The sequence below is a fragment of the Trifolium pratense genome, linkage group LG7 (genome assembly GCF_020283565.1).
Source record: "Trifolium pratense cultivar HEN17-A07 linkage group LG7, ARS_RC_1.1, whole genome shotgun sequence".
Lineage (NCBI taxonomy): Eukaryota > Viridiplantae > Streptophyta > Magnoliopsida > Fabales > Fabaceae > Trifolium > Trifolium pratense.
In genome coordinates, this window is record NC_060065.1 from 51,340,743 (window position 1) to 51,353,117 (window position 12,375).

The window sequence follows — 12,375 nt, forward strand, 5'->3', positions numbered from 1 at the left end:
TTTTAGCTTGAGTGTTTTATAATTAACATGTACCGGTATGTTTTTCTTAAAGGAATGAAGACCTTGATGAATTTAGATCGCCTCTTTCCTAATTTCTCTGTATCTCTCTCTTTACCCTCTATCTTTATCTTAATTTTACTCTCTCTTATTAAGAGAGAGATAGACAGTTTTTTTTTGAATGGGGAGAGAGATAGAGAGTGGGAATGTGCAAGTAGAGAGATATGCAAGTAGATATGCAAGTAGGGAGAATGTGTGTAAATAAAAACTCTAAGAAGCTTTGGTTTCTTTAAAAAGTAAATTTTTTACGATGAATTCTTTTTTCTAACTATGTTATTGATAAAAAGTATTTATCGATTTTGTCTTAGATATTTTTTTGTCAGAGAACCTGATTGGTCACCTTTTATGAAGTATTCCCTCCCAATAATATTTTCTCTCATCTACAAAACTCAAACTCATAATCTTACTTAAGAGACTGAAGTTACTCGAACCAATGTAATGTCTGCTACTGCTACAATGAAATTATATGCTCCCTCTGTCCTCTGTGTCCCATATAGATGACTTGTTTGATTATTTCACACGGTAAGAAAAGTGTAATAATTAGAGAGAATGTAACTTTTTTTTGTTTGTTTACAATGAGTTGTTGATCGAACCCAAGACCTATAACATACTATCCAAATTCCTCACCATTAGACCAAATCTAGTAGCTTAGAAAGAATGTAACTTTTATTTAATTATCCTTAACGGTAATTGATGGCTTAATTCTTAAGAGCCGTGAAATAGCAATGTTTAGAGAATATAGTTTTCTTTTTGGAAAATGCTAAACAGTGCCCCCGGGGCACTGTTTAAGGAACCAAATATAGTAATATCATATTGAAATTTGTGCAGTCAACGCCTCGAAAGTCTAAAAAGTGTTATTTTCAATTTTAAAATTTCCTTTTTTGGTTTCCTTAACAAGTGCCCCGGGGGCACCGGTTAGCACGACCCTTTCTTTTTTATTTAAGATTAGAGAATATAGTTGTTTTTAAGCAAGATTAGAGAATCTATACTTCTATATTATAAAGAGAATACAAAAAAATTTGGCTTGAATTTTTCATAATACCAATAATACCCTTGATTTTTATTTTTCGTCAGAAAAACTCATCATAACATAAGGCATGTCTTTTTTTAGCAGCAACAATCTTTTATTAATAAACTCGCCATAACATAATGCATTTTTTTTTGACATAAATTTACACAAAAGACACAGACAGGCGCGAAACTGTCTGACCGCTAATATTGTTATACTCCCTCCGTTCCAATTTGATTGACACAGTTGATCGTTTCACCCATGTCGATGCATAACTTTGACGATTAGTATTTTTAATTGTATAATAGTAAAAATTATAAAAATTTGATATTTTGAAAATACTCATCGAGACGAATCAAACAACATCTTATATGCTAATATTTATTTTTGTTTATTAGTAGAAAAATATGATCAAAGTAACATGTGTGAATAGTGCACTACAGTCAACTGTGTCAATCAAATTGGGACGGAGGGAGTAAAATATATTGCATTGAAAACTGAATAGGTAAAATATTTTAGGACCAATTTTTATTCCATTTAAATTATCTATTTTTAACGGAGAGAATATTATTGCAATGTAGAGAATTGCACAACAGGACAAAAAAAGAGGATAATGTAATTTTTTTCATATAAAAAGTGATGGTGAACAATGAAAGGTTGAGGTAGTTTACAATAAATTGAAAATTTAATTTAGTTCAAATATTAGTCAATTGAAAATTTAATTTAGTTCAAATATTAGTCAATTTTTTTTTTTAGTTCAAATCAGTCTACCTACTATCAAAGAAAAACTTCTTACATTGTTTATTTTTCTTTCAAATTGGACAATATTTTACCAATAAATTTTGCACCTAATTTATTCCTTATCCAATTGTTCATTCCTTTTATTGTTTGTAAGCGAATAAGAAAACAGAACAATACAATAAAAAAATTAAAATAGCATACGACTATCACACACTAATCAAGTTAACAATAATCACCTAATTAAATAAGTAAAAAAAAAACCTAATTAAAGTGCATCTTCTAAACATCATACAATGATACAGGGCTACATGCATTATGAGATGCTGCATAAGATAGGATTAAAAAAATACACCAATAATTATATATATTCACTAGAAAGTGATTCCAAGTTACTCATGGATATGGTAACAATATGAATTGTAAGCTCAATGGATCGAACTCCAATTTAGATCTGGAATACTTAGGATTTCATCGATAAACTCAGTTTAAACACACGTGTTAAGAAGACGACAGAAGCGCAAATTAGCTATCAATAATAATTTTACTCAAAACTTTTTTGATGTTATAACTCTAAGGACTCCTCCAAAAAAAACTTTAGAGTATTTTTTTTACGATATTTCCTAGACTTAGCATATCTTGAAATGTGCATATAGTCGTAAATTTTTTTCTTTCTTGGACTTTGCCATTTTCATGTAAAAAGAAAACTAAAACACAATTTTTTGCATTATTTATTTATCCTACCATACACCCTATTTTCCATGAGTTGGTGAACCATTAACGACACATAATTTTGGTATAATAGGCTATTCTGAATAGGTGGGCTGAATTGGTTAACAAATTCGAGCTCTTATGCTTTACATAAACGCTAACAACCATTCTGCATACTTTACCATTGATAAGTTAAAATAGTCTTTGAACAGTTAAATTTTTATAAAAATAAAATAAAAGGCATAGATCCATTTTAAATTCAATTATAAGAAAAATAAGAGAAATTACAACTATGAGGAGTAAGACCAAAATCTAATATAAACAGCCATGACATAAATAATATTTGCCTCGTTAAAAATTTTATTGGAAAATTTCAATGGGATAAAATTATGATAAAGAAAAAAAGAGTGTAGAGCAAACAAAAAAATCCTTAGAAATACATCAATAAAACGATAATAAAAAACTGGCCATCTATTTCTTAATCTTCAAAGAACAAAACCATGATTTTTAAAATCATCTGAAAAAAGCACGAATAACCGATTGAAAGTCAGTTTTCAACCAAAGTCCTACAAACTCAGCTTATAAGATGGGGATTACACATTTAGGCCATCTCTCAACCAATGTAAGACTTCTTAACAAACCCCTCATGCCCAGCACTATTGTGCTTGGTGTGTGCATATAAACATTGGGCGTCCTGATAACGGAAACCTGATAACAAGTGACCCAACAGATCGTGAAGAGACTCTAATATCATCATAGAATTGAGGAGTATATACTCAATTCTAAGACAAAGATCAAAGATATTATATTTATAGTCATCGATAAATCTCAAAGCCGACCCAACACTAAAGGAGACATAAAGCGAACTTTAAATTGAAGTTTTTTTTTGCTTATTCGGAGAAAGATTGAAAGTGTCGAACAAAAACAAAGAATACAAAAAGTCTTTTTTTTTTTTTAATTACAAAGTATCAAACATTTTTTCGTTATTAAAAAAAATATTATTTTTTCGTTATTCATAAAATATAAATACTAATTATTTTATACCGTAAAAGATTTTTTTTTTTTTTTTCTGAGGCCTTTGTTTTTATTCCGAGATTTTTTTTTTGTTGTGAACTAATAAATTTATGATTTATGAGAGACCTTATTCTCTTGATAAATTTTATATATTTTTCGAGATCTAAAACAATTGTTTGGGTTGATTTACCCTTGAGCGACCTATCTTACATATAAATTTATGGTTTTTCTTTTTCCTAATTTTTTCCCTTTCGGACAAAGAATATTTGCAGCGATGTCAGTCACTAGACTTAAAAACAAAATGGTAACATGCATGTATGAGTATGAGTGCGTATTTGTTACGGTTCAATACAATCAACAATGATATATCAGTCCCTTTGTCCCAGCGTGTTAGCTGCGTGTGCATGCTTCATTCTTTTTTTTCTTTTCTGTGAGGAATGTGTGTTGTTTACATCAATAAAAACTTGTAACTACTGCAATTTTAAATTATGAATTGAAGGGTACGTATTCAAAGTATGGAGTAGTAGTTTATCACTTCAAAAAATACCAGACAATTAAATAGACTACAGCGGCACAACAACGAATGAAAAAGACGTTTGTTTAGGTCAATATGTTTGGATATTCGCAATGATTTTAACAAAGTCACGGTGATCTAACGTAATTTTGTTTGAGTGTAGTGGCGGTCCGGTCGGTCTAGACATGGACTTTTATTATTTTTGGACATGGACATGTTGAGTTGAATTGAATTTTCTGAAATAGAAAGTAAATGTGTTATAAAACAGGGAAATCACAGTGATGCGGTGAAAGTGGTAGATGGATAGAGAAGTAAAGTGTTGTAATGTCAGGAAAGCAAAATGTACAACGGTGGATATATAGATATAGATAATAGGAGTAACGTTTTTATACAACCGGTAGCAGACTCAGAAAAATTATAGAATTTGAACAAAATTTCACATGTAACATTAATATGAATAGTTTAATAAAAAAAATTAATTTTGCCCTAAATTAACTCTTAAAAATCTCAATTTTGTTCAAAACATGTATTTCGAACATTTTATGGTCTTGATATATAATTTATTCAACAAATTTAAAAAATTCAGTTTTATTTATATTCAAAATTAGATGGAGTATAATACCAAAAAAAAAAAAACAAATTAGAGGGAGTAGTATAAAAACTACTTTTTTGTTAAACATAAACTACTCGTCCCATTTGCACACATAAAATTGTCTATTTTTTTTTTTTTTTACTTTTAGTTGACAATGTAATTTTAAATTTTTTTCAATTATATCATCTATAATAACATAGTTTAATTGCGTCAAAAAAAAAAAATAGTTTAATGGACATGTTACGTCAATGTAAAATATTTTTACACGAATGTCTAATAGAAATCAACTATTCCTCCACATTATATCATTATAGTGGAGTGTAGTATGGTGATTTGGCATAATACAAAGTTGGTATTAAATTAAGGTGTAAAATAATTTTACACTTTCTCTTAATAATATATATCAAACACTCTCATGTTATTAAAGTAAATTATATTATCAATCGTTAGTTGGTTTATCGGTGATTGACGCTAAATTTGATAGGGAGGACCACAGTTCGATCCCCCGCAACTGCCGATCGGGAGGGGCGGACTTGATCCCACAAATTAGAGAGCTGAAAGGACTAAGTTAACCTTAAAATTGTAGTGAGTGGTAATTACTAATTTGTGGTATAGTAGAAGTAGTACTAGTAATATGGCCACCGTGGACACAAACACGAACAAATTTGATGTCCAATATGATGCTTTTTCCACGGGTCGTAGTTATAAAACCAAAGTTCAACATTGACAAGTGTCCTTAATTTTTGCGACTAATATGTAAGTGTGTGTGTGTGTGGAGCAGTTATTTGAACAAGAAAAAGAGACCACAAAAACCTGTTCAATTTAATTTAACCCACCACTCTCTATTATTCGTGGTGGTTCATCAGTTATTCTAATTAATTCCATCTTCTTCCTCCAACTTTTTCTCATCACAATAATTCTTCTTTAATTTTACCTCATTAGCTTCCTTATAATCCAACATTAAATCCTTGTATTCATTTTTAGATATGTTTGACATATTGTTTGGTTGGTCCAAAGCTTCAAAATGGTAACTATATATACTATTCATTATATGTAAATTTAAATCTTGGAATCTTTATATAATCATGTTGGTTAATAATTACTAATACTTGTGCATGTATTATCTTGTTTAATTTACAGTAAGAAGGCTATTAAGAGAGCACGGTACAAAATCAGGCTTCTCAAGAACAAGAGACAAGCAATTGTCAAGCAACTAAGAAAAGATTTGGCTGAGCTAATACAAAATGGTTATGAAGAAGCTGCTCTAGACCGGGTAATGTGTTAATAACGCATCAACGCTTTTAAAGATGTGTCTGGTATTCGATGTGTCGGTCTCTATTAATTTATTCTCAAATTTTTATTGGTGACGGTGTCATGGTTCAGGAACACTTGTTAGTATTTTCCTTTAAATATTGTTCATTATGATCGATGAATGATATAAACTAGAACCGTTTTAGCCTCTAAAATTTTTCTTTGAAGCAAAGTCTTTCATGATGCAAACTTCACCATGCTTTCATTTAATCCATAATAATTAATATAGTAATTGATTCATAGGTTAACAAGTCACAATCATATCATAATATCATGTATGTTAATGTTCTAAATCTTACCTTGTTTGTCCAAGCATGACAATACATGAAACAGATACTAAGAACAAAATCACACAAGATTTTAAACTAACATAAAATCAATTATATCTTGTACAAATTTTAAGTGAAAATCTGAAACTCTACTAGGAATCATTGCAGGCTATTGTATTGTATTGTATTGTATTTAGTAACTTAATTCAATGCCTCTTCAATTCCAAAATTTGTCAAAATTTCAGGTTGAGCAGCTAATGAAAGATGAAAGATTGGCAGCTGCATATGAATTGTTAGACCAATTCTGTGAATTTATTCTAACTCAAATCTCCTATATCCGAAAGCACAAGTACAAATTGCTTTCAACCTATCTAATATATCTGCACATGTATGGAATGACAGTGAGTTTGACAAAGTCACAGAAGTACCGTGTTATTGTTAAAGCTTCATAAGTGTAGCTTTTGACAAAATCACAATAGTATACTGTTATTTTGTCAAACTCACCACCGGTCCAAACTCGCACTATATCTAAATCAAATGTATTTCTCAAAAATTTCTGATGGTTCAACTTTCAAAAATCAGGGATTGTCCAAATGACATAAAAGAAGCAATTTCAAGTCTTATATTTGCATCTGCAAGATGTGGGGATATTCCTGAGCTCTTTGTCGTTAGGAAGCTGTTTGGCAAACGCTATGGTGAGAAATTTGCAACTACAGCTGTGGAACTATTTCCTGGAAATCTTGTTAACAAGCAGGTACATTTTTAATTTCCTTTCTTTCAGTATATCACCGACATTTTTTATCAAAGGCATGTCTGGTGTATAGCACGTACTAGTGTTTGACATGATACTAACACATGTGTTTATATTCAATCACTTTTATTTTCTTAAATTATAAAAGGGTCTCTATGTGTTAGAGTTGTGTTTGCGTCAGTGCTTCATAGGTACTATTAGGTAGAGCATAATAACTTAAAAATTGATGCAATTTGACATTTGTTAATGATGTATACATACTAATGAAAGTTAAAAATTACAGTTAACAGAGAATTTATCAGGCAAATATGTGACTGAGGATCTGAAGTACAGAATGGTGGATGAAATAGCTAGAGATAATAATTGCCTCCAACAAAATGTGTTAGCCATAGAATACTACCCTGATTGGCAACAACTGCAGGTATGGTAGCTAATTATGGTCAATATTGTCAATATAATAATATTCATTTTTCTATACAATATGGTCAATATAACAATATTCATGAACTTATAGTATAGTAGCTAATTATGTTGAATTTATTTGTGCAGCTGAAAGAAAACAAAGGGTATCGACTAGTCGAAAATGATGCTCAAATAAATGCTGCAATTTCAGAATCTAAAATACATCCTTCAGATATTGAAGAGATTGAAAGAGATGTCAAATGTGTTCATCCATCAATTTTCAAATCAAGTTTTGCTGATTCTTCTGCTATTGTATCATTGGTTCAGAAATATCCTCAATATATCATGAGCTATCCTATGCAAAAGAAAGTAGAGAAAGTAGTGGAGGTTGATATTCCTAAGCTACTTTCTTCTGTAAATTCTAGTCTGCAAAACAAGGACGAAAAATTGGCATTAATATCTTCAGCAGAAATGGTAGATTATGTTGATGAAATTGAGGATTGTCGATTTTCTTTACCAAAAGATGGTGCCTGTAAGGACGAAATGCTATTGAAGTTCAATTCCTCATGTCTTTCAAGGAGAGAAAAAACTCAAGTTGGTTGCGACCGAAGTCATATCGATCAAGATGAACCGCCGAGTGAGACATTAAGCACAAGAAGCTCAAGAAAGAACAAAAGGGCCCCTAGGAAAAGATCAAGAAGGAGATCAACCTCCATAGAAAACCTAGGCATAGTTGATATTGGCTACATGACTTATTATCAAAAGCCATGCAAAAGTCCCTCTACACATAAGTATGTCAGTGCTCATGGCAGCAGAAAGGATAAAAAGAAACCGATGCTACATATTTTCTCAGAAAAGGAAAAAAGTGTACAATCGCGCGAGACTAAAGATAGCAACCAACAAGGGTTATTTCTTGCAGAAGAAGCTAGTCTCCCACAACATAGCGAACAAAAGTTCAAACCCCGGCTGAAAGAGGTGTCTAAATTTACTGTCCAACCATGCCTCGAACAAAATTATCTAATTTCGAAGGAATTTGTGGGATGCAGCTTGGACCAGCCTTGTTATTTTTGCATTTATGATGACAAAGACTATTTGGAAACTCAATTTATGAATCCAAAGAGAGTGATAGAAGCTACACATGATGAATGTTGTCATTGTAGACCCTTTTTTGAGGTTGCTAATGGAAACAATGAAACAAAAGAAGAGATCATTGCCACCTACAATGTTTCAAATCCAAGGACTAATGGTTCCTTAACAAGAATAGAAACAGAAATTCCTTATTTAAGGGCATTGACAATGCCACAAGAGAGACATAGAAAGGGAAAAGACAAGATGTTAAGGACATTTTCATGTCCTTATCAACATCCAAATCATGTTCATCCTAAGTTGCCGGATTATGATGATATAGCTGCAAAGTTCACTGCTCTCAAGAGAGAGCACCTACAAAACAAAGACTATAGTAGAAAGTAGAGAGGCTTATAGTTATACATAGAATTGATTTTTTTTTTAATTAATTAGTATAGCATAGGCATATTAAATTTTGAATTACTCATTTAATTGCTTTCAGTGAGATTTTTTTAGATACTACTAATATTCTTTGGCATTCATCTATGTAAGATTATATATGATTGATTCTTGTAGCAGAAATTAAAGGGGTAGGATTCTCCTTCTTTAACGTGACCGATTCACTTTATTAGAATACAAAATGATTAATTATTAATTAATAAATAAATTAAGAGTTGATATTAAATACACTCGTATAATATATCATGAATGTGTTTTCAACCCTGCATTTCCTTACTTTACTCTCTGTGATATTGGATACATCAATATGGTATCTTAGAAAAAGAAAACTTGCATTAATCAAAATAAAAGTAGAAAAAAGCATGTATTGGTTTACGTTTATCAGCGGATAATAAATCTGTTTGTTATAGATTTTTTTAAAATACCGTAGATTTTTATAGTGTTAAATAATTTTGTGTAAAAAAATTTTACATAAAATATTATTTTAGGTATTTGATCATTTTAATGAAACTTTTTTTGGATATAAAAATTTCGAAAAATCATTTAATTTTGAAGCTATTTCAAATAAATTTTCATAAAAATCATTTTTGAAATACAACTTTTTTTAAAAATTGTGATTTTGACTATGTTTTGATCTTCAATAATGTGTGTATATGTTATAAAATGTCAAAATTAGTGTTTAAATTTAGAAAAAACAAATATAAAAAAACTTGTAATATATTTTGAAAAACGGTTTTAGAAAATCTATTTTCAAAAATAAAATAAAAATCTATTTTTTTAAATCTAAAACAAACAGGCTCTATGTATTGGATTTAGTACAAATCTATTAAACAATGGATTCATTTGCTTATAGTACTTAATTTTTTTTTCGTGCGCCTTAAATAAGTTTTGTCACGAGTGGGGCGCATGACATGTTGTGTTAAGGCGAATTTTGTGATTCTGGGTTCCACGCTTGAGGCGCATATAGTAATGTACTTTCTTCATTCGCGGGGTGCATGGTTCAGCACAGAGAAGCTCAAGATCTCCTCCCCACTAGCATCCACCATATTTTTCTCTTCCTCCTGCTCATCCACCTTAAGTTTAGGCACAATCTTTGGCACGACCTCAGGCTCAAGTAGAACGCGCTATTCAAGTTCATGTTGTCGTGCCCTTTCTCTTTCCCGCCGTGAAGACACGGTGGCGGATGGACCCCTATTTCCTCTAACACACTTCAAAGCAGCTCCATTACGGGGAAAACAAACATCATAACAATTTCACAACAAATATCAAAACACCATCAAAACAATTTCAACAACTTAAAAAAATTCATCATCAGTCAGATCCGTTACTTAGGTAACAAACCCAGTTCACTAGTTAAGTAGCATATTATACCAGTATGAAACAAAATGATAAAGAATAAATCAATTCATAGCAAATATGTACTAACCTCTTGTTTAATGTTGGTTTTGAGTAGATTTCAACCACAAATGACGGTTCAAACGTTGGATTTGAAGTTGGTTTTGCTGCGATTTGGGGCTTTGGAACTCGGTTTAGATAAATTGAAGTATTTTTGAAAACTAATAGAACGGGGGAGGGAAGGTGGAAGGGTGCGTCGGAATATTTAGGGGGTATCAAAAGAAGTTTTCTTCGTACTATTCACTAAAGTGAACTACTGGCCTTGTTAATAGTTTCAGAGAACTCATTGGGCTTCTCCAAGATACTGGGCTTAGTTCCAATGTTTCCAAAGTATTGTCATATAAGGATTTTCGACTAAAAAATGCTTTATTAAAAAAACACCTCCCCTCCTCATACGCGGTAAAAAGTAGAAGAAAATAAATTCATCTTTTTTTACCTCATCCACTCTTTTGGGTTTCATGTTTTATTTTATTTTTGTTTTTTTGTTAAGTAGCCTAACGGCAAGAATTCTTTCTACCTTTAAAATAAATATATAAAGTGATAGGGGTTGAACTTTAATCTTTATATATATAATGTGATATATTATTATCAATTGAGTTAAAATCCCATTCAAATGCATAATTAGAGGGTGGCTCAGGTGGGCTAAGAAACACCCCCATCCACCCACAAAAAAAATGTATTTTATAGGTGATTAATTGTTTTTTTTCTTCTTATTCATTGTTCTAGTTTTCTTACTACCCCTTTGTGTATTTAGTTCTTCCTCTTTATGTATTTTATTTTTTCTCTTATTATTTTTTGTTGTTTGATTTGATAACTGAATTTATATATAAAAATAGTGTTGGAGCATGGACTTTTGTTTGCAATTATACATAGAGTATGTAGCTTAATTTTTTGATGATCAACTTATGCTTATTAGAACATAAATTTATATATATATAGATCTTCGTATTTAATTTATATAGAGAGAATTCTATTGTCACCACTGCTCACGTGTACAAAATAACATTTATTTTCAAATAGAGAAATGTTACGATTGAAACACACAACTAAACAGAATGGGTAATTATAATTTATAAGATAAATAGGCCATATTGTTTTCTTAAAAGTACATATCATTTGGTAACCGCATAAATGTTGATATGTAGATATCTGAGTTCAAATCTAAAGCTCTCCTATTTTTTAGGTTCAAAGCAAGTCCAGCCGCTAAATTACTTTAAAAAGAAACTTCATTTCTTTAAATTCCTCCTCCGTTTGTTTTACGAGCGAATATGCTTATAAGTAATTGTTTTACGGGTCATAATCAGTAAAGTCCCGTATTTGGTGGAAAACATGCTAGTCATGGCATATAAATGGTTAGGATGTATTTATATGCACCGTCAGTGTAAAATTATCTTACACATGCATCCAATAATATACTGACACATGGTGACAACTCAGACTCCTTCCGATCATTTTGTTCAGTTTACAGACTCAGTAGGTGGTCTTCGAAAACCACGCTCTTTTATGCAGCTCATATGACTTGTTGTTGTGTGGGTTGTGTGGACCGAAACAACCACAGGTTGTTCAGAGGCTCAGCAAACTCCGTGCATCATATGTTGGACAAGTTCAAGACTTTCTCATATAGGTGGTTGAAAGAGACGGGTAGTACTTTAGCTTTAAGCTGTCATAGTTGGTGGTCCAGTCCTATGCTTTGTTTAGGCCTTGTATAGTTTTTTATTTGTTTTTGTATTTTGACTCTTTTGTAACATTACTTAGTCTTTCTTGGCGCCTCTTGTGCTGAGAAGACTTATATATATATATATATATATGGGGGCTGCTAATTTAGACCCAGTTGGGTCTAAATTAGCAAGGTGCACCTTTTGAGTTGGACAAAAATATCCATTTTTTTAATTTTTGAAACAATAAAGCAAAAGGGGCACTTCTGTAATTTTCCTCTATTTCACACGCACCCCCATTTCTTTTCCCACCCCCAGGACACGTGGCAAGCTGTAAGCCACAAAAAACAGGCGCGTGCAACACACGCGCGGGGGGAGTGAGAATTTTTTTTGCATTGCATGGGACACGTGTCACTTCCTGGTGGCTCGCCTA

The 12,375-nt window shown here is 31.4% G+C and overlaps 1 protein-coding gene across 1 annotated transcript; it reads left to right on the plus strand.

The window, feature by feature from the left end:
- The first annotated feature begins 5,407 nt into the window (after positions 1-5,407).
- LOC123894684 lies at positions 5,408-8,934 on the plus strand. Its single transcript, XM_045944740.1, has 6 exons — positions 5,408-5,662; positions 5,776-5,908; positions 6,461-6,564; positions 6,798-6,969; positions 7,250-7,387; positions 7,516-8,934. Exons 1-6 carry the CDS (start codon positions 5,622-5,624, stop codon positions 8,836-8,838), a joined length of 1,911 nt encoding a protein of 636 aa, XP_045800696.1. The 5' UTR covers positions 5,408-5,621; the 3' UTR covers positions 8,839-8,934.
- Positions 8,935-12,375: the final 3,441 nt, after the last annotated feature.

What these genes read in the sequence shown, in the direction of transcription:
- LOC123894684 (XM_045944740.1), top strand. Translation starts at nt 5,622, where the DNA reads ATGTTTGACATATTGTTTGGTTGGTCCAAAGCTTCAAAATG. An exon ending in TGGTCCAAAGCTTCAAAATG is followed by an intron (nt 5,663 to 5,775) that starts GTAACTATATAT and finishes TTTAATTTACAG; the next exon opens with TAAGAAGGCTATTAAGAGAG. An exon ending in TCCTATATCCGAAAGCACAA is followed by an intron (nt 6,565 to 6,797) that starts GTACAAATTGCT and finishes TTCAAAAATCAG; the next exon opens with GGATTGTCCAAATGACATAA.